The sequence below is a fragment of the Grus americana genome, chromosome 20, assembly GCF_028858705.1.
Source record: "Grus americana isolate bGruAme1 chromosome 20, bGruAme1.mat, whole genome shotgun sequence".
Taxonomy (NCBI): domain Eukaryota; kingdom Metazoa; phylum Chordata; class Aves; order Gruiformes; family Gruidae; genus Grus; species Grus americana.
Window position 1 is genome coordinate 11,962,389 of NC_072871.1, and position 24,260 is coordinate 11,986,648.

At 55.5% G+C, this 24,260-nt stretch overlaps 2 protein-coding genes across 8 annotated transcripts in view; one reads left to right on the forward strand and one right to left on the reverse strand.

Annotated features, from left to right (window-relative positions):
* RALGDS (ral guanine nucleotide dissociation stimulator) overlaps positions 1-14,907 on the forward strand; it is a 61,764-nt gene extending 46,857 nt beyond the window's left edge. For 4 of the 5 annotated variants that reach the window (XM_054848328.1, XM_054848325.1, XM_054848326.1 and 1 more), the window contains exons 2-18: positions 6,156-6,266; positions 6,801-6,994; positions 7,396-7,470; positions 7,656-7,849; positions 8,269-8,390; positions 8,546-8,761; positions 8,885-8,988; positions 9,354-9,438; positions 10,126-10,203; positions 10,295-10,381; positions 10,688-10,720; positions 10,956-11,077; positions 11,244-11,339; positions 11,505-11,706; positions 11,937-12,296; positions 12,429-12,543; positions 12,750-14,907. In XM_054848328.1, the coding sequence (XP_054704303.1) occupies positions 6,156-6,266; positions 6,801-6,994; positions 7,396-7,470; positions 7,656-7,849; positions 8,269-8,390; positions 8,546-8,761; positions 8,885-8,988; positions 9,354-9,438; positions 10,126-10,203; positions 10,295-10,381; positions 10,688-10,720; positions 10,956-11,077; positions 11,244-11,339; positions 11,505-11,706; positions 11,937-12,296; positions 12,429-12,543; positions 12,750-12,925 (2,370 nt within the window). In that variant the 3' untranslated portion in view covers positions 12,926-14,907. The remainder of the gene's footprint in view (positions 1-6,155; positions 6,267-6,800; positions 6,995-7,395; positions 7,471-7,655; positions 7,850-8,268; positions 8,391-8,545; positions 8,762-8,884; positions 8,989-9,353; positions 9,439-10,125; positions 10,204-10,294; positions 10,382-10,687; positions 10,721-10,955; positions 11,078-11,243; positions 11,340-11,504; positions 11,707-11,936; positions 12,297-12,428; positions 12,544-12,749) is intronic. The other variant, XM_054848327.1, reaches the window with a different exon arrangement.
* A 1,621-nt stretch (positions 14,908-16,528) lies between these two features.
* Positions 16,529-23,948, reverse strand: GTF3C5 (general transcription factor IIIC subunit 5). Of its 3 annotated transcripts, XM_054848330.1 has the most exons (11): positions 23,784-23,948; positions 23,102-23,324; positions 22,669-22,867; positions 21,416-21,611; positions 20,947-21,051; positions 20,297-20,411; positions 19,526-19,606; positions 18,867-18,964; positions 18,301-18,383; positions 17,857-17,999; positions 16,529-17,200 (listed from the first exon to the last, which is right to left on the reverse strand). In XM_054848330.1, the coding sequence occupies exons 1-11, from the start codon at positions 23,931-23,933 to the stop codon at positions 17,055-17,057; spliced, it is 1,539 nt and encodes a 512-aa protein (XP_054704305.1). In that variant the 5' UTR covers positions 23,934-23,948; the 3' UTR covers positions 16,529-17,054. The 3 variants fall into 3 exon arrangements, 1 of the variants encoding a protein (XP_054704305.1); XR_008579985.1 differs by lacking the exon at positions 16,529-17,200 and having other exon boundaries at positions 17,933-17,999; positions 18,301-18,674; XR_008579986.1 differs by lacking the exons at positions 16,529-17,200; positions 17,857-17,999 and adding an exon at positions 18,503-18,674 and having other exon boundaries at positions 18,302-18,383.
* Positions 23,949-24,260: the final 312 nt, after the last annotated feature.

The window sequence follows — 24,260 nt, forward strand, 5'->3', positions numbered from 1 at the left end:
GCAGGCAGAGAGCATCGAACACCCGCAGGAAACGCGTCCATCTGCCTGACATCCCTGCGCAGGGAGCAGCACCCAGGGCAGGGGCTGGGAGCAGCCGAGCCGCCGCGGGGGACTCGAGCTCCATCGCGGCTTAGAGGGAACGGAGGTGGCAGGAGATCAACCTGCCCGTGGCCGGTGAAAACCATTGTACGCCGGTGCCACCGCGGTCATTGCTGGGGTGGTGTCTGGGAGCAAGAGTGCCCCTGCCCTCGCTGGGGCTGCTAACCCGAGGCACGTGCCGTGGGTCACCGGGGCGGGCGGGCGCCGGCACGGGGCACCCTTCCTTCCCCCGAACACGGGGGATATTCGGCAGCTTCCTCGCCAGCTCTGGGTGGTCTCGGTAGCCTTCCTCAGCGTGGCCAGGGGAAGGAAACTGCCGATGAGCGTGGGGAGCGGCCGGGACGATCCTGACCGGCAGAGCCATGGGGGAACATCCACCACGGCGGGGCTTTTGCCTGGAAGTCCCCGCGAGGGAGGTGGTTGTGCTGCGTGTGCTTATTTTGGCTGGGTAGGACAGGGGGTACTTCTGCTTTTGCGGTCTTTGTCTTTGGTTCACGGAACTGCCGTTGTTTTCCTTTCACTAGACGGGGGTGGCTTTTTTCCTATTTCCTTTTACAAAATGTCGTACGCTTCGCTTTACATAAGAGGCTCCAAAGTTGCTGCTGTTCATTGTGTGGGTTCAGGATTTGCTCCCGGGAGTGAAACGAAAGTTAACTAGGGGCTTGTGTCACCCGTGGAGGACGTGGTCCTTGGTGGAGCTGGTTTCTCTGCGTTCTGGGAAGGCCCGTTTCCCGTTGCCAGTGGGAAGGGATTATTCTGAGAAGGGACTGGGGATTGTAAAGACCAAACCCCCACTTTCTGTTTCTGGCTTTACCAGCTTTCATCAGAGCCTTTTGAACTTGTGCAAACCTGGAGCTTTGACAAGAAACTCCTGCCGATGTCTCTGCGGCTCAGCTCTGCCTTTTCTTGTCTCTCTAGCCAGCGAGACCGTTAATTCCCAACAGGCGCAGGTTCCCGCTCCCCGCGGCAGGGACAGCATCTGCTTCGCGCTGGTGGCTGGTAGCAGCAGTCCGTGGTGCAAAGAAACCCGTGGTGCCGCGTGATACCTGTCTGCAGAACAGGCGTCTTGTGTAGCTCAGCTGAAAGGGAACAGAGTAACGGAACATCTTGATCTTTAAACCAGCTGCTGTCCAGGGAGCATCAGTAAAAGCACTTTAAGCAGTTTTGCCTCTTCCACGTGTGCTGAAATTAATACCTTTTTCCAATAACAGTTCATTATTTTGTGTCTTTGGAGGCCAATGCGCTAACCCAGGGGCATGTGGGACCAGAGCTCTTAAGACCTGGTAATTGTTGGATAATTGTCTGTGTGTAACGTGCAGGGATGCTGTCACGCTCACGCTTAATCCTGCACTTTGCTCCTGTCTTACTAAAACCACCTTTGTGACTGATCTCAGACGCTTTCTAAAATGGAGATTCCTAGCCAATGTTTTGCTTTGCTGTTTGGCTTTTGCGTTTTCCCTTCCCTTCAGCTGGCGAGAAGAGACGACGGCAGATTCCCCCCGCGCTCCGCCTTGCCCCTGCGAGGGTCCCTCACGCCCCAGCGCTTCCTCCAGGCTCGCAAACCTTGGCTGCGTCTTAGAGCTCGTTATTAAACCTCTGTGTGAAGACGTGGGGTTCGACACTGCGCTGTGTACTGGAACATTCACCGGAGAGCAGAGCAGCTTATTGCACGGAGCAGGAATTCCTCCCCGGTGTAGTCACCAATGCTTTGAACTATCAGTGGGGAGCTGGCTGTTGCTCGCGCAGCCCGGGGCTATCTGCACTTGGAAGAGGCGGTCTGTAAAACCAGGCAAGCCATCTGGTGTGGACCTCCAGTTTCATATTTCAGGGGATGAACTCCTGTGGAGTTCACTTACGGCTGCTTTTGCAAAAGCCTCCGCCTCTGCAGAATTGGGCGTCTGATACCCCAAAGTTAAACACGTGGCTTTTCCTTGCGCCCCTCCATCGAGAGGCCCTTTTCCTGCTGTATGGAGAGGAGCGGGATTGCACACTGAGCTGGAGAAACCATGACCAAATGTTCATTTTCTATGTCTTCTCTTTTTTTGGTGCCTAATTTGAAATGCTTTGGATCTCACTTTCCGGGGCGCTGGGTCCCTTCTGTATGAGTTTGGTGGAAGGTGCAAAAGCCGTAACCGTCAACAGGCTCAAAGTTAGCGCTTTCACAGAAAAGCTTTCCTGAATCTTGTTGCAGCCATTTTAAAGCGCTGTCTGGGCCTGTTGGCCACGTCTCTTCTACCAACGCGACGCAGTGAGCAGAAGGGGCTGTTCACCTGTCTCTCTGTCGTGGTGCGGTGCTTGGTTATTCAGGTTGAACCACTGATGAAGGAGGGATTGCACGTGGGTGCTGGGCTGCGGTTGTGCTGGCCGAGGCCCGACTCACGTTCCCTTCTGCTGCGAGGGGCAGAAAAGTCCAGCAGACGTGTAGGGCAGGCAGCAGCGAGCGGTGGTGGTGATATTTACTGGCACTGGTCTGTCAGAGCTCTTCAGAGACCATTTGGAAGACGCTCATCTTTGGTTGACTTGCTGGAAATCCTGGTGGGAGTGCCACACTTAGGGCTGCGGCGTTCTCGGGGGCCAGCATGTACATAAGCCGCAGGTCAAGGTTTTGTGTCTCTCCCAGCCCTGCTCCCACCCCGCGTCTCCTCATCTGCAAAGGGAGAAACGCGCGTTTGGTGCAGGTGGTGGAGTGGGACTTGACTGGCTCCGTCCTGCTGCTGCTTTTCGCTTCGCTGGTTGGTAACCAACATGTGCGGAATGCACAATCAGCACCTTGGAGAAGCAGCGGTAGGAAAGAGGAAGCTCATGCAGAATATAAATAGCCAAATTTGAAAATGTACCAGCGTGGCAGCTCGCCTGGCTCTTGGCATGAGCCTGGCTGAAGACTGGTGGGAAGCTGCGTGCTTCGTGTGTGGTTTGCAAAGGGGGAACTTTGGGGGATATCTCACAAGTCAGCAAGAAAAAAAAATGAATGAATCTGACAGTCTTGAATGTAGGAAGGAAATGAAATTTGCTTCTACGCACATCAGTTGGGTGTATCCTCTGCACGTGACACGGAAGTGCAAACCCTTGCACAGCTATGGCAATAGTTTCCACTGGAGTTGCACAGCAGCTGCCAGTGATTCATGGGTTGATCCTGGGACATTTTGTCCTCCCATATCATTTGATTTCTTTATTAATTTAATTGCATCTCAACAAGCATCTGATTTTTCTTGATATTTGTGTCCAGGCCAAATCTCTTTTCTGAGTTAGACCATACAGGAGTCTGGTCCTGCTGGACCCAGAGCTTTCCTCCAGCCCAAGCGCAGCACGCCTGGAAGATGCGTGGGGTTGGGCTGACCTGCAGGTTGGGTGATAAAGACTGGGAGAGTGCCCAGGAGAGCTGATGTGAAGCACCGTTGACGGGCTCGCACGCCCATCTCCTGCTGTCGCTTCTGGAAGACGGCACATAGCCGCGGGCACCAGGGCCTGATCATCTCCGTGGACGACATGGGAAGAGTTCCCAGAGCTTTTCTTTCTTTTTGTTGGAAACAGCAACAGGTGGAAGAAGGACGACCTGGCTGGCTTGGGAGCGAGTTAGGTAGCATCGCTGTGGGTGGATGATCTAGAGCGGGCGTGAGGCTTTAGCAGTGCCAGCAGCTCTCCCCCGAGGTCGTGCCAGTGCCCCCGATTCCCAGCTGAGGCGTCTCTGCTTGTGGGGTCGGAGGGACTCACCTGGTGTAGGAGCACCTCGATCCTCTGAGCTTTTGGTGGAGAGATGGAGAGGTGATGGGGGAGAAGCCCAGCTCTCTTGGCCGCCGGTGCCTTTAGCTACGTACCAAGCTCACCGTCCCCTCGCTGACGTCTTTAAACGGCTTCGCCTTCCCCGTGCCGGGGCCGATGTCGCAGGTGGCTGCTCTGGAGGGGCTCCCAGTGCAGACGTGACGTGGGTTTGCGGAGGAGCGGGGAGTCGGGGTGGGCTTGTTTGTGCCCCCGCCGGTGTTTGGGCTGGGTGGTGCCAACCACTGGGGCTCGGGGCTGCCAGCTAAGCTGGGCTCAGATCTGCTCTGCCCCAGCAGCAGCCTCGTCAGCCCAGGGGAATTTATCGAGGCAGGAGGGAGATGTATTTTTATGCCACGCTGTCTAGGAAGGCGCAGGGCACGCTGTGCTGGTGGGCGAGTGCCTTTTCCATTCTTGAAATTCAAACCTGTTCGTACTTGAACATAAATTTATGCCATAATTTATCCCAGAGCACAGAACGAGAGGGGGACTTATGCAGGCGTACAGAAGGACGTCTGTCTGTCCGTCTGTCTGTCCACCACCTGGTGCGGGTGCTGTCAGGGTTGGTCTGGAAGCCAGTGAATCCTGGGAAAGCCGCCTGATGTTCACAGCGCAGCCGAAGTTAGGAGCCTCCCAACCCCTCGAGCTTCAGCAGACGAAACCTCTCGATAGTCTGGCATGAAGTGAGAAGAGCAAGTTCAGCAGAAAGCGAGGAAGGAGTCCAGTAACCCTGCCCGGGGGATTCTCTGCCCCCATTTGTTACAACCACGATTAAGAGGCTTTTTAAAGTTTTCCCCTTGCTCTTTGAGCCGGCTGTGGTTCCCTGCCTTAACTCCCCGCTAGTAACAAGCGCTGGGCTCGGGCAGGGTGCGATCACAGCGCGGCGACCGCTGCTGCGATGGCGGTGATAAAGGGTGGTGGCTGAAGAGCGTGTCAGGTCACAGTCGGTACGTCAGCTCGGGGTCGTGGTCGGCGCTTTCTGCTCAGTGTGCGGCGGCGACTGAAGCCGGGGCCCTGGGTACGGCTGTTCCCATGTTCCTGGGGAGCAGTTTGGGAGGAGGAGTTTTGCAGGGAGCGGCGACATTCCTGGGGCTCCATCCCGAGTCGCCCCACGGCAGCTTCTTCCCCAGCGAGCCCTGCGTTGTTTCCATTGCTCAGGGGTTTTGTGCTCCTGAGAGACTGCAGGGAAAGCCGCGGGCTGGCTCTGGCCCCTGGCTGGCAGTGTGATCTGCAGGGGGGGGGACTCGTCCCTGAGCCCCTGCACCCCAGTGCCTGGTCACCTCCCCCTGCAAAGACCGGCTTACGGCTTTCGGGCATTCTCCCCATCTGCCGAGCCGTGTGTTACACCGCGTCCCACCATTTGGCGCGGGGGATGGAGGGCGAGGGAGATCCCCGTGGTGTTTAAAAGGATCTGGATAAATCCTCTTAAGAGAGGCACTGACTCAGCAGAGCGTGGTGAGAGAGGAGGAGGAGGAGGGAACCAAATTGTCCTTGTGGGGCTGGAGCTGCTGCCGAGCCCCAGGCTGGCACGTGGGGCTGGGGGAGCTGGGGCAGGCGCGTGCCTGGGGACCTGCCCCGAGAAGCATCCCCTCTTTCCTCACCAAATTTTAGGTGGTCTCCATCTCCCCAGGGCAGAAACGTGAGCCTCGTAGCTGGGTCGGGCTCTGGCCCGGAGGTGCCTGTCCCCAGGGGTGCAGGGACCTGTCCCACTTGTGCCCAAGCCCACCCTGGTGCTGCTCCCCAGGGCTTCCTCCCAGATTTGAGCCCCCCCCTTGGATTTCTGCCCCGTGTGTGTGGCCGGTGCTCCCAAAGCTCGTGGGCGGCTTGTTTTCACAGTTATCGTTTATTACCAAAGGTGCGCTGAGGTGCTCAGCTCCCGCAGGGACAGATTACCGACATTACGGTCAGACCAGACGGCGTCGTCACCTTACGGAAAGGCAAAGGCTTGGGGAGGGGGGCAGCCAGGGCTGGGTATGGGGGTGCGCTGCCACCCGCCCCCCTTGCTGCCCAGCGAGGGGTCCTCATTCTGCCCGGCGCTGGCACAGCCTGGGTTTGCAGAAGGGCTGCGGTGCAGAGCCAGGGCACATGGAGCAGACGGAGAGCAGCTCAGGCGGGCCCTGGGTTGAGCTGGCCAGGAGGACCGGTGTCGCCTGGTTTGCATTTCTGAGCAGGCAAGGAGACTCTCGCTGCCTGCCGGCTGTTGCCTTTGGCTTGCCGTCACGCCTCGTGCGAGCCCACGAGAGCATCTCTGCCGCGCTTTACCCTCCTTATCTCATGGTGTATCTTGTCCTCCCGTGCAGAGCTCCACGCAGGAGATCGGAGAAGAGCTGGAGGATGGCGTGATCTACAGCATATCGCTCCGGAAAGTGCAGCTCCATCACACAGCCAACAAAGGGCAGCGATGGCTGGGGGTAAGCTGGGGGCTCCGCCAGCCGCCCGCCACGGGCTGGTTTCAGACTTTTCCCTGCCGGAGACGTGGCAACCTGATGTCAGGGCTTGGCAGGGTCGACGCCAGCCCGTTCCTGCCCTCTTCTCGCTCCCCCGTGTGCTCTGTCCTGAGGGCTCCTTCCAAGCTTTATCTGGGAATTGTGTATTTATTTGGGAGCACCCGCTGGCCTCTGCCCCACGGGAAGGGGCACGGGGGGAAACAATCTGAAGCCCCATTTTGCAAAATAGGGCAATTCTGTTTTGCATCTAGATTTTGGCGACCCTGAGGCCCTTCCTGGGACTTTCTAAATGCTCAAGTCTTCTCAGCTGAGTTGCTGGTATTTGGTGTCCGAGGAGACCTGGCTTCCCTTTCCCCAGGCCCATCACGAGAGTCCCAGGCGCTGCGGGGGGGGGGGGGTCCATGGTCCCAGCCTAGAGCCAGACGGTGCTGGCACCACATTGCACTTGAACGTGTCTGTCTTCATCCAGCCCACTGACTTCTGCTCCTGTCTTGGCAGTTTGAGAACGAGTCGGCCTTAAACCTCTACGAGACGTGTAAGGTGCGGACGATAAAAGCCGGGACCTTGGAGAAGCTGGTGGAGTACCTGGTCTCAGCCTTCAAGGGCAATGACTCCACCTACGTCACCATCTTCCTGTGCACTTACCGGGCCTTCGCCACCACCAAGCAAGTGCTGGACCTGCTGCTTAACAGGTGAGGCTGCCCTGCGCCCCCAGACGCAGCTGGGGGTGGCCGATGGCTCAGCCCCCTTGGTCGGGAGAGCACCAGCGTCTTCTGCTGCTGTGCTTTGGAGAGTCGATGGGCTCCTCCCAACCCCGTCCGCATGAAGGTTTTGGGGCAGGGCAGGGAGGACACAGCTTCCAGGGAGCTGCAGCCCTTCCAGCTGGTTGGTACCCTGCTGCGAGGTGGCCAGTGCTGGCTCTTCCCTCTTCCCACAACGCAGGGGCTGTGGCAGACTGGGGGGGGCAGGAGGGTGCATGAGAGGTTCATCCCGACCCCCTGGCAGAGCTGGGGGTGATGTGGAGGGAGAAGAGGCAGTGCTGAGACACAGCTGAGTCCAGGATGCTCACTGCCTCCTCGCTGTGCCCCACCAGGTACGGCAAGCTCCACGTGCAGGCGAATGGGGACCATGCCAGGCACGCTGTGGACGAGAGGATGGAGCTCAAGAAGTAAGTCTGACCGCTGTGGATGAACAAGATGGGGGGCTCTGGCGATAGCTCTTGGGTTCTCGTACAAAGGCATGTGATGTCCCAATGGCGCTCCTGGTGCCTGGGACTTGTGGGGGCGCGCGCAGGTTTCTCCTGGCACCCGATTCTCACGCAGGCTTGTCTGTGTTTTCCGTGCCTTCCCACAGCACCATCTCCTCCATCCTGGGCGCCTGGCTGGACCAGTACTCAGAGGACTTCCGCAAGCCCCCGGACTTCGCATGCCTCAAGCAGCTCATCTCCTACGTTCGCCACAACATCCCCGGCTCGGACCTGGAGCGCCGAGCCCGCATCCTGCTCGCCCAGTTCCAGCAGCAAGAGCAGAGCGAGTCCGAGGCAGAAGGTGGGGGGGGGTCCTTTCCCCACTTCCAGGGGGTCGTTGGGGCTGCAGGTGGAGAGGGTGCTACTGGTTGGCATCGAGGGTCTCCAAAACCTCATGTCTTACCACGTGGCTGAACCCCCATGAACCCTGCCTGCGTTTACATGGAGGTACACCGGGAAGCTAATCCAACTGCACCAGAAGTGGGATTTCTAAGTGGATTAGCTAATCTGCCTTTAATCCTCTGCAGACACTTGTGTCCAGATTTAAAATGACTATCCTGTTATCTGAGCCTTGTTTCTCGAGGCGTGAAGCCAGATGGGAATTAAGAGCCCGGGAGGTGGGAGGTGGGAGGTGGGTGTCCACAGGGGGCTGGCATGGGTCGGCGTGGGCCCCGGCTGGCGGCAGCTCTGCGGTGCTCAGCTTCACGCTGTCTCTCGCAGCTGTGGACCACGGCGGCTGCACCTTCCAGCTGGTGGAGGAGAACGGGGTCGGGGACGGGAAGCCGGATTTCCTCTCCTTCTCTCCAGAGATGGTGGCAGAACAGTTCACGCTGATGGATGCTGTGAGTATTCATAAGACAGCCGGGTCGATGGTGCTCTGCCCGTCTGCTACCTGCTGCTCTGGGCACAGGTCTCTCTTCCCTTCCGCCTTTTCCTCCTGGCCTGTTCCCTCCCCAGGGACCCCAAAGAGACCCGTCTCCATCCTTTTGTCTTCCAGGAGCTGTTTAAGAAAGTGGTGCCTTACCACTGCCTGGGCTGCATCTGGTCCCAGCGAGACAAGAAGGGCAAAGAGCACCTGGCGCCCACCATCCGTGCCACGGTCTCGCAGTTCAATAGCGTGGCCAACTGTGTCATTGCCACGTGTCTCGGAGACCGGTCCCTGAAGCCGCAGCAGAGGGCTAAAGTGGTGGAGCGGTGGATCGAAGTGGCTCGGGTAGGACGGCTCGCTATCCCGCTCACCTCCCGCCTTGGGCTGAGGTTCTGCAGCGTGCGAATCCCGGCAGATCCCCGGGCTTTCTTTAACACTGAGTCCTGTCATCTCCTTGTCTGCCCCCAGGAGTGCCGCATCCTGAAGAACTTCTCCTCTCTCCGAGCCATCCTCTCGGCTCTGCAGTGCAACGCCGTTCACCGGCTGAAGAAGACCTGGGATGAGGTCCTACGGTAAGCAGCGTCTTCTGGGCTCCTGCGGCCACGGGGAGGTTTCGGGGGGAGTTTCTGCTGTGGCTGTGGGCCTTGAACGTGTAGATGGGATCATCTCTGCTCTGGCGTTGTCTCTTGGAGTGTGCCCAAAACAGGGCACAGGGACCAGCATAAGGCATTGGGGATCTAAGGAGGGTGAGGAAATAAAAGCGTCGTCTCCCCCTCTTCCTTTCCATGCGAAACACCCTGGAATAGCCCCCAAACAGCAAGGCCCTGCTCGAGCTGCCAGCATAGCTGGGGTCGTTTGGGTGAGCAGAGGAGAGTCCGAGGAAGAGACCCCACCGCGGCAGCGTTGCTGACTCTTCCCCTTGTTTCCCCCTGAGCAGGGAGAGCTTCCGCACTTTCCATGAGCTCTCAGAGATCTTCTCCGACGAGAACAACCACTCGCTGAGCCGGGAGCTTCTCATTAAGGTACGGGGAAGCGGCACCCGCGTCGCCCCGTCTCTGGCAGGGAGCTCAGGCTGATGCCAGCAGAAGTTTCCACAGTGTTCCAGCCACCAGGCTAAAGCCCTGGCAGCGCTGCCGGGGTTGCAGGCACGGGTGCAGGCAGGGTGTGCTGAGTCTGAGGAGCAGGCAGGGGTTTTGGACCAGGCTGGGCTTTCTGCCTCTCCACCCAAAAGTCCTCGTTGCCTGAAGCTTGCAGAGCAATTCAGCAAGCAGAGATAAGCAGTGGGATAGGATCCAGTGCGCCAGGTGACGGCTTCTCCCCAGAGTCAGCTGCATTTTAACAGCCCAGTGCAAAGTCCTCTTGATTTCAGGTGGGGTTGTAGGGTTCCTGAAAGGCTGCAGCAAAAACATCCTTCCTCCCCATGGAGCCTCTCTGCAGCTTCCCAGCCTAGCTCCAGTTTGGGGGCTGAGAGGACACAAAATGTAGAAGGGAACAAAAGATTCCATTGAGGAGCTATTTATACAGAGCTGGAAATGGGAGCAGCAGTTCCTATTCACTAAGCCTCTCCTCCCTGAGAGCCATGAAAAAGCTCAGCTCTGATTTCCTCCTCTTTCCCTCTGCAAGAAAAGTTGTACCAATAAGAGCGGGTGTGAATTGTAGCTCATCCGTTAGCGCACCCACGCTGATCCCCACCTCTCCCCACCATCCAGGAGGGGACGTCCAAATTCGCCACCTTGGAGATCAACCCGAAGAGGGCTCAGAAGCGGCAGCAGCAGCAGCGAGAGATGGTGAGTCTGGTCCGGCCGTCCCCGTGTCCCCTCCCCGGCAGCTGCCCGGGCTGCTCTCTGCTGACCCTGGCTGTCCCTTCTGTCCCCGCAGGGCGTGATGCAGGGCACCATTCCCTACCTTGGCACCTTCCTCACGGACCTGGTCATGCTCGACACCGCCATGAAGGATTTCCTGGATGTATGTACCTCCATCTCTATCCTCCTCTTCCTCTCCTTCCTCCGCACAGCCGCCCCAGAGCCTGGGCTGATAAATGGAGAGCTGGTCCCCCGCGCGTCCCGTATCGGACGCTGCACCCCGCGCGTCCCGTATCGGACGCTGCACCCCGTGCATCCACTGCTGTCAGCCCATGGAAATGGGCCGCTCTCGCCCTGCCGCTCGGCAGGGACACCCCCACTGCGGTGGCAGCGAGCTGGGGAGCTGGGAGGGATGGGAGCAATATTTTTCTGCCTGCTCCACACTGACATTTGGCTCCTTCTTTTCCAGGGCGGGCTGATCAACTTTGAGAAGAGAAGGAAGGTGAGAGCTTGGCCCTGGCAGCAGCACAGCGGGCCAGAGGGAGGAGGCTGAGCTGGTGCAAGCCCAGGCTGTGCCAGTCGCTTTTGGGTTAATCCCTCTCATTTATTGCTGTCACGTTCTTCATTTTTGGGGAGGGGGATTCTGGTCCCTCATATCTGTGCGTGGGGCTGGGCTGTTCGTGGAGGAGGCTGGGGGTGGCAGACAGATCTGGTCTCATGGCTTCTGTTTGCTCCAGGAGTTTGAAGTCATCGCCCAGATCAAGCTGCTTCAGTCTGCCTGCAACAACTACAGCTTCACGCAGGAGGACCAGTTCGTGGACTGGTTCCACAGCCTGGAGCGGCTCAGCGAGGCTGAGAGGTGAGCGTGAGCAGGGTCCGGGCCGTGCAGCCACCGGTGCATCGGGAGGTCCCATCGCTCGGCTCCTCCGGCTGCTCCCTGCTCTGCCTCCCTCGCCCTGCCGGCACGGTGCTCGCCACGGCCGTGGCAGCACGGAGAGCTCAAACCCTCATCTCTCCCCTCCCAGCTACGGGCTGTCGTGCGAGATCGAGCCGCTGTCGGAGTCGGCCAGCAACACGCTGAAGGCAAAGAAAAACACGGGCATCATCAAGCGATGGAGCGAGTGAGTCTGCTCGTCCCTGGTGGGATGCGGGGTGGAGGCGGGGGCCAGCACGGGGCGACTCTGGCTGAGCACGGCAGGGGAGCAGGCTGGGGTGGCTGCTGTCCTGCCTCCCGAACGCACCCTCGCTCTGCTCCCTTCTCACCCGCCCTGCGTCTCTCCTGGCAGCCGGCAGCCGCCGAGCACGGAGCCCTGCGCCAGTGGCAGCTCCCACTCAAAATCCTTCGACCAGCTCAAGTGCGGGCAGTACCTGTGCAGCGGGGACGCCACCGACTCCGTGAGCGTCACCTCCGCTGGCTCCAGCAGCTCCGACGTGGAGGAGATCAACATCAGCTTCATCCCCGAGTCCCCCGACTGCCAGGAGAAGAAGGTACGGGGCAGCTCGCGGGGTCTGGGCCTCCAGAGGCAGGTGCGGCCATCGTGCGGGGACTTGCCCCACGTCTGCCCTGGTGCTGGGGTTGGGGGGAGTGGGTGGGGGTCCCGGGGGCTGTTTCTGACCCGCCGGGGCTCGGGATGCCCCTGCCCTTTGCTGCTCCGGCAGCGCGGCAGGGCTCCCACGCCTCCGGCGGCTGTAGTTGTGTCGGTCCCCCATTGTCACAGGTCAGTGAGATCCCTCTGGCCTCCCTCCCCCAGCGCTGGTACGCCCCGTCTGTGGCTGATGGAGAAGCTAAAACCACTGTGTCCTCCGCATCCCCTCTCCTCCCTGCCCTCCAGTTCTGGGAATCCACCTCCCTCTCCTCCCTGGACACATCGGGCATCGGCTCGGGCTCCAGCAGTGCCTCGTCCTCTTCCGTCTCCTCCACGCCGGTGACGGCCTCCCGCACCCACAAGCGCTCGGTCTCCGGCATCTCCAGCTACTCCTCCCTCTCGCTGCCCCTCTACAACCAGCAGGTCGACGACTGCTGCATCATCCGCGTCAGCCTGGCTGTGGACAACGGCAATATGTACAAGAGCATCCTGGTTAGTACGGGGCACCTGCGGTGACGCCAGGGAGGGGTGGTTCGCCCCACATTGCCCGTTTTGGGAGGAGACGGTGGTGGGAAGCTTTGCAGCGTTTTGCACCCCCGGGTTAATACTGCTCTGCGCTCACAGGTGACGAGCCAGGATAAGACCCCAGTTGTTATTCGCAAGGCCATGGCCAAACACAACTTGGACGGGGACCGGCCTGAAGACTATGAGCTTGTTCAGATCATCTCAGAGGAGAGAGGTGTGTGCTGGGGCGTGGGGGGCTTTCCTGGGGGCTGCGTCCTTGTCCAGCCATGCAGCCCTGCGGCCTGGGCAGCACCGGGGCGGAGCTGGGCTGGGAGGTGAGAGCAGGAGGGGTCCCGGCACCCAGGGACCACTCTCAGCCCCACTCTGGGCCCCTGCCAGGGAAAGGGTGCCCTGGTGACCCCCATCCTCGGTCACTTCCAGAGCTGAAGATCCCTGACAACGCCAACGTCTTCTACGCCATGAACTCCGCCGCCAACTACGACTTTGTGCTCAAGAAGAGGGGCTTCTCCAAGGGGGTGAAGATCAAGCACGGCTCCAGCTCCACCCTGCCCAGGATGAAGCAGAAAGGCCTGAAGATCGCCAAAGGCATCTTCTAGCCTCAGCCCCACTGCCACCCATCACCGACGGGGCCTTGGGGCAGGCTGCTCTGGGCTTGGCTGCAGCCGGTCCTTGTGCCGCCCGGCACGGCGAGAGGAGCGACCCTCGCCCGCGGGGGACGGCCGTGCATCTCCCTCCCGCACCGAGAGCCGGGGTGCTTTGGCAACCGATGTCAGCCTCCGCCTCTCTCTGCACAAACTCCCGTTTCAATCAGGTCTTTTTTTCTACACAGGAAGGCAGCAGGGGGGATATCTCTTTTTTTTTTCTTTTTTTTTTTTTTTTTTAACCTTCCACGGTGCGACACTTGTCCAGCCGCCGGCCAGCCCAGAGCTGGAGCCCGCCTCTGCCGTAGGTGCCTTGTGTCCGAGCGAGCCGGGGAGCGGCGACTCGCAGAGGGGCCATTTGCAAGGAGCAGCGCGCGAGCCATCGCCTCTCCCACGTGGGCTGGGCTGCCCGCGGGGTGCTCCTAGTCCCAGCTTTCCCAGCTCCTGGCGTTGTTTTACCTCCGCATCCTTCCTTCCTGGGATAACTGGCATCGCCACCACCACGCATCTCTGCCTGTCCTTCCTCTGGGAGAAGCTGTGGATGCCCTGGGCTGTTTCGGGAGGGGAGGCGAGCTGGAGAGGATGCAGTCCCGCACTGGTGCTTGGAAGACGGCTGTGTCCGTGCCGTGATGGAGCGGGCACCTCGTGCTCTCGACAACTGGAACCTGTGTGGTCTCACTCCTTTTCCCAATCCAGCGCATCCTCTAGCTGGACTTCGACAGCCCGCGTTCAAACCTGCACCAAAGATCAAACGCCAGTGTCTCTTCTACCGGCGGGGGAAGCTTTGCCCCAGCGCTGCCAGCCTAACGAGGAGGAGAGTGAATTTCTGTCTGAACTTGTGTAAATAGAGACCTTGACTCTGCGCGGGCGGGCGAGGAGTTGGAGAGCTCAGGGCGCTCTGGGTGCCCTGGCTGCCACCGCCTGACCTGTGGAAAGTGCCACTCGCCTTGGGCTTTAACCGGACTTTTTCAAACACTGACCATGGGAGAAGCAGCAATGAGACTTTTTTTTTTTGTATAAAACAAGAAAGTTTACTGATTTTTTTTTTTCAATATTTATTGGTTGTAAATAGGAGACAAACTTGTACATTTTACTAATCCAGCCTCCCCTGCCCTGCAGCCCAGTCCCTCTCCTCTCCCCCCCTCCCCACCCTGGTATTTAAGGCTGCTGGGAGGGACGTTGGCAGCAGCAGTGTTGCTCTGCCGTGCTTGTGGGGTTCAGACCCCGCCGGCCACCCCCTCCCTCCTTTCTCTACCACTAGTTGCTCAAGCAGGGGCGGAAATGCTTGTTTTAATCATTGTAGGAAACACTAACCAAAGGGGGACCTTTTTTTGCTCCTGGCTTCATCTGTTTTTTTTTTTTTTTTTTAAGCGCTTCCTTCCAGCTTCCTCCTTCTCTGTTTCCCACCTGTCTGAGCTGCCGGGTGAGCGCAGCTCCTTCCCTGGCTCCAGGAGAGGGGCCTGGGGATGCAGCAACGCTGCACGGCCACGCTCGGGGGGCCGGTGGCAGGAGCTGGGCTGCAGGTCCCTGGCACCAGGCGGGGAAGAGGCTGGTTGGGTGCGAGCGTGGCTGGTGCTGAGCTCTCCCAGCCCAGTGTCCCCTCAGGTGGCATCGCCCATCGCTGCACATGATGGGAGCCCCTGGCTCCCTGACGCAGGGGCAGCCTCCTGCCTCCCACGCTGCCTGGAGCCCGGGCCCTGCCTTTGGGTCTTCCCTCTGCTCCGTGCCTGCCAGCTCCTGCCCACGCTGGGGCTATGCCGGCCCCCACCGGCCCCCTTCCCTCCCCTCCCGTCGGTGTCCCCCAGCAGTCCGGCGTCACCAGAGGGACTGGCTGTACCATATGTATTTTGTACCACTTCAATGAAGGAGCACACTGCCTGGTGTGACTTGTACACAGCAATGTAATTAGTCTTTGCAATAAAATACTGATGCTCAAACGGCTCTGCCCCAAGGCAGGGGTTGTCCTGTCCTTCCCCAAAATGCTGGCATGTTCCTGGAGAAAGAGGAGTGGACCCGGCTGTGGAGGAGGCGACATTTGCGCCTTTTGTTCGTAGCTTACATTAACTCTGCCGCGTTGAGCTTTGTTTTGTGTTTGAACTAAGATACAGGCTTTTTGTTTGAGGGATCAGTGCCTGATTTTCAAATGAACAGGTTCACTTGAACCTGCGAGTTGTTGGGACTGGTGCGTTTTCCCCTTGCATAAATGTGACGTACAATTTACTGGTTTTACTCCTTTCGATACAAGCAATGGCTTTCAAAGTAAATCCGGGGTTGGTGCTCCTGGTATGGAGAAGGTGGCCTGCCTTGGTTTCAGGCATTGTTCCTTTGGTGCTTAAGGGCTCCTTTCCTGGCAGGGCCAGCATGTTTGTTTTCTGTTTTATAATTGCACAGACAGCAGTGGAGATAACTTGGATGGTGTGGTGATTCTGAGTGTGGGTATTAAAGATGCAGCTGCACTGTCCCGAATTTCTCTGTGCCTTTGGCTACATCGATTAGTTTAAAGCCCGAGCTTTTGGAAATGAAAGGATCGTATTGGACAGACAGAGCTGGTACCGCCGTTACCTGCTCAGGCAGAATTCAACATCCATATCACTGCAGCCTTCCCAGACAGAGGGATTTTGAAAATGGCTGGAAATAAATGAACTCTGGCTGCTTTGGCCTTGGCCTCCTGTGGATAGAAAGCAGGTGTTTTTCCTGGCATTTCTCAGAGTGTTTAGTCTTGGTGCCTGCTAACGCCTGAGCACATACTCTTACGCGGCAGTGGTACGTCACTGCAGCTCTCCTTTTTTTCTTAGTTCCCTGTTGCATTGAGAAGGGCAAGCCTGTTGCACGGCCTCTGGCTTCCCACGTTGCCAGAACCTACACTGTACCGCAGCTGGAGGTGTCCCCACACAGACTGATCGATGCTCAGCCCCCCTCATAAAGTCTTAAAGCCAGAAGAAGTGCCTTTGTACTTACGGTTGCAGCCCAGACTACCCCGAGGTAGGAGCACAAGGCAAAGCACAGGATCTCCCAGCGAGCCATGGTGAGTGCACCCCAAGGAGTCAGTCCTCAAATGCAGCTTCTGTGTATATATATGTGTAGGTCTGTAGGAGCACAGCTATGTGTCACTGTAGGACGGCCCTGTATATGCTTCTTTCGTGGGCTGGAGGCCAAACCTAAGGAAATATCTCAGTCTAACAAAACTCCAGAGAACATAAAAAATATTGAAGCCTTGAGAAGCCTCACACAAGTGCAGGAGGCTAAAATGATGTTAAGCCATGCATTACAGCATATTAGGGAACCCTTGCACTCGTAACACGCTGGGGAATGCACAAGACTCAGAAAAGGCCAGCAGACCTTTAATTGCTGTGACAGGGCGGTGACACTCCAGCCAGCAATGGCACACTAATGGCCAGAGCGGCCCAGCTCTGCAGACCCCCAGCTCTGCCCCGTTGCCTGCTTCCTTTGGTCCTTGCTAACTACCGGGGAAGTCAAAACAGAGTTTGAGAAGTGCCTCCGCTAGCGAGGACAACGTACACTACACCCCACAGAAGGGAATTATTCACTGCCAGGAAGCGTGTTTTCCTGCTGGCTTTATTTCCAAGACCACCAGCGAGGCTGGATGCTGAAGGCATGGCACAGTGGTTTCATTCCCCTTGGACAAGCAGAAGGGCAGCACCTGCCGTGGGGACTCCAGTAGCACCGGAGTGCTTCCCCCAGCACCTCCTCAGCCACCTCTTCTATTTTCCACGTGGCCACCAACCCAGCCACAGCCCACTTCCCACACATGGAGTGCTGGGAATGCAACTTCTCCTCGTTTCAGGTGTAGTGCCAGCTGGTTTGGATGCTGGGCTCTCTCTTGGGAGTTTGCTGAGGGTGCTTGAGGGCTTCTTAGCCAGCAGTTATGAAAATGTAGGCAATGGCTCCCTGACATCAGGAATGACGGCCATCAGCAGCTACTGCAGTTGGTGCAGACGGGTTGTCAGCATCTTAGTGCAAGTTCTGCTTTCCCACATCCTGGGCATGGTTGCTGACCCCTCGGCACTCAAGGAACAAGAGCAGAGACTGTTCTGTCCAACAGCAGCCAGACTGCTCAGTAAGTTCACACATAGTCCAGAATTTCTGTTTCCATTTCATTTTCACTCCCATCTGAAGGCTTGAAGTCCTCTTCCTCCTCCTCATCCTCTGCAGACTCGTATGTCAGCTGCTCTTTGCCATCTTCACTGCTTGTTGTACTTGAGAAGAGAGCTTAATTGGGAACAAAGAAAGAAAGACATGGTGATGCCTCTCACTGAAACTTGGGGGCATTTGCAGTAGAGCTCATAAGTGAGAGGAAGGCAGAAGCCAAAGGGGCAGAGCCAATGTTGCACAACTTCACATAATTTGATCACCCCGAATCTCTGTTTTCATACTCCAGGAACGCTAGCAGAACAGCAGTGGATCTGCAGTGCTGTGCCTCTTCTCCTAGCTGATTCTGACCTAATTCACTGGGATACTGCTTTGGCTCAGCATCATGCAAAAATAATTTCCTCGCTTCTTGTTCAAATAATGCCATCAATAAAAAGTAAAAAGCCATCAACAGATACATCAGTAATGACAGTATCTTGATTTTCACTGGGTAAAAACTTTTAACATCTGAAGGCCGTGATATTGGGAAGATGAGAGAGAGTCTTTACTCCCAGCCATTCATAATCCCAACCCACATTCACGCTGTAGGACAACAGCCTCAGCTCACACACTGTAATGAGGCAGAACACAAAGAACACCAGATGCAGCACAATGGAGGAGGCAAATATAGGAATGTTACTGCCCCGGTGCTGACTGCAACATCCTTACTCAGCCCACAACATCTCAACGCCATCAGGAAGTCAGTAATACCCTTTGATGCTCAGAAGCATCCTTACCAGGTCTCGTGGATCTGATTATCTGCTTTATCATCAGAGACATGGTATCTCGCAGATCATCACTAGTCTTTGGAAGGCACCACCCATCCCGCTCTGTGCATTCTGACTCTGTGCCATCATTCCGACGGATAATTTTCTGTAGGCTGAAAAGCAGCAAAAGGGAAGGAAACGTTAGCCTTGTACATTCAGATGTAGGCTTCAAATGAGAGAGACTACAGCTTACTTCCATTTTACTTCATTGAGTTGGAATAGCGTTATTTGGTTATTCACGTAATTGTCATATGGAAAAGGAAGCTCATGTGTGAAAAGTCAGTTCTATTTTTATTCAGAAGCTAAACACCTCTTAAGTTTCTGGCTAAGGAGAGAAAGGGGAATGGACTGGATATAAACAATAGGCTTTGCAATCTAGCTCTAACAGAAGACTCGGCTGCCAGTATGCAATACCTTTCCACATTCAAGTCACAGAGCTGGTAGAACATCTGCCGATAAGGGGGTAAAGCTCCTTCTTGGAAAATGTAGATGGATTCCTAAGGGAAGGAAAGGATTAATGCACATTTTATGGTGTAACAAGACAATGCTGGCATAACTGAAAAGTACTTCTGATGGGCTGATTCAAGAACAATGTACTTCTAACACAAATCAGTACCAAGGCACAGGTCGGCATACGGCAAAAGATAAAGCTGAATGAGGAACACAGCGAAATTTCACTGCAGCTATAGTCACAACAGCACAATCACGCAGAGAACACACGTCATCTCTTCAAACTGCAGCTCTGTCTGCAGCTTGTTACTGGGTAACAGTGGAATGTAGGTTTCATCCTAGCAAAAAGGGAAGAATAAAAGACTCCTGTTTAAATATTTATTTTGCCCTGCTGGATTTTGCAGGACAACCTGATAAACACATGGTGGTATCTTGCACGTCACTGCCCCTAAAGTTCCAGTTTCATCAATTGAAACACCCCTTCTTCACAAAGCTATTTCAAGATTCTGGTAAAAGAGAGTAATGCTTACCTTCAGTTTATACCTGCTGGAGGCAGGCTTTTTTGCACTGGATGCTCCGGACGTACCAAGGCCCTGTTTCAGATCATGTACGCTGACCGTATGACTTACTGAAAGACAAAAAAAGAGACAGTCCTAATTAGGGACAGCTTTCACACTGTGACATTGTACTGTCCATATTGATTCAACTTTGCTGGTCAGCAAAAAACAGACCAACCCAGCAACTTAGCATGTGTTTCTCATTCTTCAGAGATGTTATTGGACGGTCACAGGAAAGGTGGTGAGTTTGACAGTTCTTCCTGCAGTGCATTTGTTCATAATTTTAACCTTTTCTACTCTCCCTTGAGAAAGAAAAGAGAACAACTCTCCTCTTACTCTGTGCTGCACTGGCACTGAACAGCAGTGAATGCAGAGTTCCCACAGTGTTGCCTGCAGCATGCCGTTGGGTCTGCTAATAGACATACAGCTGCTCAGCAGACATACATCCAAGTCTCACAGCACTTCCAAGCAGGAGACTCTTCTACTGCCTTAATAGCAGCACCATCTTACAACCAGAAATAAAGCTCCAATTTGGGCTCAGCTCATGGGAGGACCCTTCACCACCTGTAACTAGGATGGGGTGAACCAAAGCAACAGAAGAGCCAGACGGCCCGTCTGCTGGCACAGCATACCTGGCTTCTTGACAGTGATGGGCAGGCTGTAGTTATAGGTGCTGCGTTTTGCTTTCACAGGCATGTCGTTAGGGGTGTAACCTGGAGGTGAACACAGACAACCAGTAAAGAACTGAGGGCGAGCACCCTGCAGAACAGCCCCAGCTCAGTAACAGGCGTGCTGGATAGCGAAAGGCTCCTTGGGGTGTGGTGACTTTAGCAAGGTGGGGAGAGGAGAAGTATCAGATCAGCAAAACCCTTTTTAGCTTGGAAAGAGGGGGAGCTGTGATCTGATGGTAATGACTGGATGCCAGCTCTGGCCTGGACCTCTTAGATGACGTCAGAAAGTCCTTTCCCTCCACTTGCCCTCTGCAAAATCAGAGCAAGGGACTCCTCTGTCGCAAAGTCTGAGACCCAGCATCCTGCACAAGATGTTGAGGTCCTTGAGGAAAAGCTGCTATGTAAACAACGAATCTACTGCTCAGCGCCTCCCCTGAACGAGAGGGAAGACGGTCTGTTGACCTCTGGTTGGGCTTTGATCACAGGGAGGAGGAAAGTCAGCCAGCTGTTCATTGGGTTTGAAATGTGCCAAATCAGGAAAGAGATATTGCATACTATGAAAGAAAGTATTGAAGGGTTTTACAGAACTACTGTAAGCAATGAACTCAAAAGGTGTCATCTTCATCAGAGCAGAAATATGGCAAAAGAGTTTGAAAAACAAGTAAAGAGAAAAGTACTACCAGGATTAACCAGAAAGCAGAGAGAGCGTCTCTGTGGGTTGGGCCCTTTTACCATATTTCATTCCACAGCGAATTCTGAAGTCCAGTACTTGGTAAAACTTTGCTTCAGGGTGTTTTCTGGGGTCATACCCAAATCTAACCCATAAGCTTCTCCAAGGACCTGTTAACTGCACAAACACACATGGGGAAGATGGTTAAAAAAAAAAAAAAAAAAGTACAGCATTGCAGAATTTCTTTATTATAGTATTGCAGAAGTTCTTAGAAAATGCTAATATTTCCCCTCATTACCCAAAGATTCTTTCTTTTACCAGCCCTTTCCTTACTTGCCACGCCAGTGTTTATATACTGAAACTTGGGCAATCAATGTGTCAAAGCACAAATATTTGTGTGCTTTTACAAACTAACTTGCAAGGTCACAATAAAGTGTTTGTTTGGAAAAATTCTGCTGCCAGTGCCAGATGGACAGACAGTTTGTCTGACTGAACTGCAAAGCCGATTAGAACCAATGGAGCAAACAGTTACTGAATCCTCCATGGCTTTAACTTCTGTTCAAGAGCAAGGCTTTCCTCCCCTCTTCCTCTTTACATTACATTAAGCTCAGGTACTTTGTGACCTCAGAAATTATAAAGGACCTGGAACACCCAGCTGACGCTCACTCTGCCTCCTAGCAGCCTCAGACAGGCCCAAGATGTACAGACTTACCATGTAATAAGCCAAATACGGCAACAGAAGTTTCAGCTTGTCCGGGTGGACACTGATATTGGCTTTTACTGCATTCCGAGACCAGACAGGACGGACTTCAAAGAGCTAAAATAACACAGAAACAACCAGGGAAACAGTAGGAAGAAAGTGGGTTACTAACGGCAGCTCAGTTTTCCAAATGGATTTTCTTCTGCACAGGGACCTTTAGCATGAGCTATCAGAATGGCAACGTAAGGGCTAGCAGCACAATAAGGAACTTAACGTGAGTTGGCTGCAAAACCAGATTCAAATCTTGACTTGCACAGGTGAACCGAACACAGCGGTGTCAGTGGTGTCTACTAGTACTGGCTGCATCAGTCAGTTACACTCACCAAGAATTTGGGGGGAAGTTAAAGAAACTGGCTGCGTGCAGTTTTTTCCTATACAGCATGCTGCAGTACAGTGCTCAGCTCAGGAATAAGGCACGTACCTTCCTCAGCTCTTCCTCCACCTTTTTATCCACAGGATTGGTGCACACTTTCTTCCAGGTCTGCACGGCAGCATCCAGTGGTTTGGTTGGGATTTCTTCGTCATCAAAGTTCACAAAGATAGCGTTGTGCGGGCGACGGGCCCTGCTGAGGCCAATCAGGTTCTCACCAGACACCTGGGGATTGTTGTATCCCTCCCTAAGAGGAGGGAAAGGATTGGGTTTGCTTTCTGCCTCTGCCACACACGGACTTGGGGCCTTCACGGGAACATGCGGAAATGGAAGTTTGTGCTCCAGATTTCGGAAGAGAAGGGACTGAGCCGTGTGAGCAATGAGTTGGTTTATCTTTGCCCCCGCCTCCCGCAAAGGATTTTGTAATCACATATTGGTACCATAAAAGACTCTAGTGACGCCAGCGAGGAAAGAAAATGTAAATTAAAATAAAAACCAAACTGCAAAACTGCATCCAGTTGCCCAATGACAGAGTTCCCCTGCACTACCTGACAGAAACCCCTCAGGCAGTTGGCTACTAATCTGTATGAAATGTATTTGCAGCAAAAAAGGCTTCACCCTCTGCATTTCCTCCACTGTAATTACTGCAACTCAGTAGGGTACAGGGACAAGGCAAGATGGAAATGTAGTTATTAATTCAGTCGAGAAGAAGATCTTCCTTTTTTAAAAAAAATGCCGATGAAGGACTGCAGTGAGAAAATGAAAGATGTTTCCTGTGGGAGATCTCACAGATTGTTCTTCTGGCAAAAGCAGCCAGGGGCCAGGAGCGAACAGGTCCGGTGAGTGCGGTCACAGGCGCATATGGCCTCGACTCCTGCACACTCTCCCCTCGGCTCCAGCCCACTGGAAGCAGGCAGGACGCCAGGCTCTTTGCATCCCACACTGCGTGTAGTGTGCTGGGGCAGGCAGTCATCTTCACCAGGTCACCAGGTCCCTGCACCCAGCAAGTCCTCAAGCAGACAAGGTACCAAACCAAGAGGGATAAAACAGACCAGGGCAGCAGCTTGAAACAGGTAGAATACTTGAATGATGTATTTATTGCTGCTCTGATGCCTCAAGGGCAGAGATCCAATACTAACACTGAAGTCACAGTGGATTGGAGTCATCTTTAAGTGATGAAAAAGGAAATCTTAACTTGAGGACTTGACCATTAAAAATATGTATCAAACCAGTGAAATGTTTCACTACCTCTCTGTTCAAGAACCAACACAGCTATTTGCTACATTATAAGAAAAGGTACTAACCGGTGTTGTATATCTGGCCGATAAAAATAGTCAACAGGAGTGTCCAGACGTGAGAAAATTGGTGGCGGGATGTAGAGCGGTAATTCTCTATTGAAAAATTCTTCCTTCTCTGGTTTGAGCATTAAGACTTTGTCATACATGGAGGTTTGTTTGCCGTCAGGACCGGAGTGCATTGCCAGGTACTGGAAATCCGACATTCCTGTGAGAAAGAAAACACTGTGAAGTTTATTGTGAATATATCAGTATTTGTCACAACAGTCAACTTTCAGGAGCAGCAGTCTGATAAGTTTATGCAAAGGTTTATACAGCAAGGAGGCTGTAACAACAGGAGACTTGATTGTCCTTCCAGTCCTAAATTCTTAAAGGAAAACACTTGCCTTTCCCATCAGACATGCTCGTCTTTAAGTCACATGGACACAAATCCAAGTATTACCTTGAAATTTGTAAACAGTGGTGACAGTCCCAAGTATTTCCATTTCAAACTGGACTTCTGACTGGATTTGTTCTTCACTGTCCATCTGCTTTTTCTTCTTGGTCCTCCTCTTCACCTTGAGCAGCATGGTGGAGGTGGGGAAGCGATTGGCACACACAGGATGGCAGTAGGGGTCCTTGGGGCGGAAATACAGCTCCAGCCTTTTGGCAGGGTCCGCATAGATCTGTCAGCAAGGGCAAGCACAGTTTCCGTTAGCATCGCACCCACGCAGCCCGTCTCCCCTGGACTCCATGTGGCCCCAGGCTCCGCACCCTCTCACTGTGGGGTTCCCCCCACACCACCTCAGGGACGTGGATCCCTGCGTCACCAATGCCAGCAGCACATCACGGGGATGCTCAACCGCTCTGATCCTGCCCGACACCTCCCGTCTCCTCTCTCCTGGGCAGCAGCGGCCCAGGTGAGCAGCGTCACCCCGAAACCACGCGTGGAGCCTGCGTGGGGACCTGCTGGGCCCGAGCGGCCCGGACAGAGGGGTCCCACAGCGCGGGGGGGGGGGGGGTCCCTAGCCCCGGCCCCTCTCCTGCCTCCAGCCCCCTCCCCAGGGCTGGGGCTGGGCTCCCCGCTCCACAACCCCTCTGCCTGGAAAACCGCCACCGGCCCCAGCTCCCGGGGCTCCACTCACCCGGGACACCCCCTGCTCTCCTCCCAGCGTCCGCAGCATCGCCCCGACGTCCCGCACCAGTCCCGGGTACTCCACACACACCAGCCGCGGCGTGCGGGGCAGCTCCAGCACGGCCGAGCCCCGCTCTCCCCACCGCCTCTCCACCGCCATCACTCCCCCGCCCCGGTCCCTCCCGGCAGCCGTCCCCCCTCCACGCCCCGGTCCCTCCCGGCAGCCGCCCCTCCGCCGCCCCGCGGGCTGCGGCACGAAGGTTCCGCCGCAGGACGGTTCCTAGGCCGGCGGCGTGGGGCGCGGCGCGGGGGGGGAGGCCCGTGGGCGGCCGTGCTCCCCTTCCAGCCCCGGCTCGGAGCTGGAGCCCCCCCCAGTCCAGCCTGGCCTCTGCCAAGCAGGGACCTGTGCCCATAAACCAGGGCAGAGTAACCTCTGTCCCCACCCCAGGTTTATTTTCCCCTCTGAGCTGAATGTTGTGCACATATG